At 54.6% G+C, this 529-nt stretch overlaps 1 protein-coding gene across 1 annotated transcript in view; it reads left to right on the top strand.

Moving 5' to 3' along the window:
* Positions 1 to 2: 2 nt before the first annotated feature.
* Positions 3 to 529, top strand: part of KIAA2026 (KIAA2026 ortholog) — a gene marked incomplete at its 5' end in the record, with an annotated part of 60,757 nt that continues 60,230 nt past the window's right edge. The window contains one exon of the mRNA XM_010725640.2: positions 3 to 424. Within this exon, the coding sequence (XP_010723942.1) occupies positions 3 to 424 (422 nt within the window). The remainder of the gene's footprint in view (positions 425 to 529) is intronic.

Below are 529 nucleotides of genomic sequence, written 5' to 3'. Positions count from 1 at the left end.
GGCGGGACGAGGATGGAAGCGTCGCAGGAGGGGAGAGTGGCGACGGCTCCTGGGAACAGAGGCTGAGCCCCGAGCTGCAGCAGGGATACCGCATCCTGCGCGAGTTCCTGCTAGAGAAGTACCGGCCTCTGACAGCGCCGTTTTTAAAGCCGCTCGCGGATCAGGAATGCGTGAGGGAAGAAGGAGGAGCTGGCTCAGTTCATAACAGCAGTCGCTCCGCTCAGCAGTCACCGGCTGGAATGTGGCTGCTGAAAATGGAAGAGAAATTTTCCAGCGGGCAGTACGCTGGGATAGCAGATTTCGTGGGTGACTTCCGGCAGATGCTGGAGACCTGTTACCGGTTGCACGGAGTGGATCACTGGCTGTCCAAACAGGCCCAGAAGCTGGAGATGATGCTGGAACAGAAGCTGGCGTTGCTGTCCCGGTAGGTGTGGAAAACTCTGTCGAGGATCTGGCATATGCCGTTTACATAAATTAGATTATGAAATGTATTTCTTTTTGGAAAGTAACCTTTTGTTCCTCTTCACAT

The sequence above is a fragment of the Meleagris gallopavo genome, chromosome Z, assembly GCF_000146605.3.
Source record: "Meleagris gallopavo isolate NT-WF06-2002-E0010 breed Aviagen turkey brand Nicholas breeding stock chromosome Z, Turkey_5.1, whole genome shotgun sequence".
NCBI lineage: Eukaryota > Metazoa > Chordata > Aves > Galliformes > Phasianidae > Meleagris > Meleagris gallopavo.
This window is presented reverse-complemented; position numbering and strand designations above follow the sequence as displayed.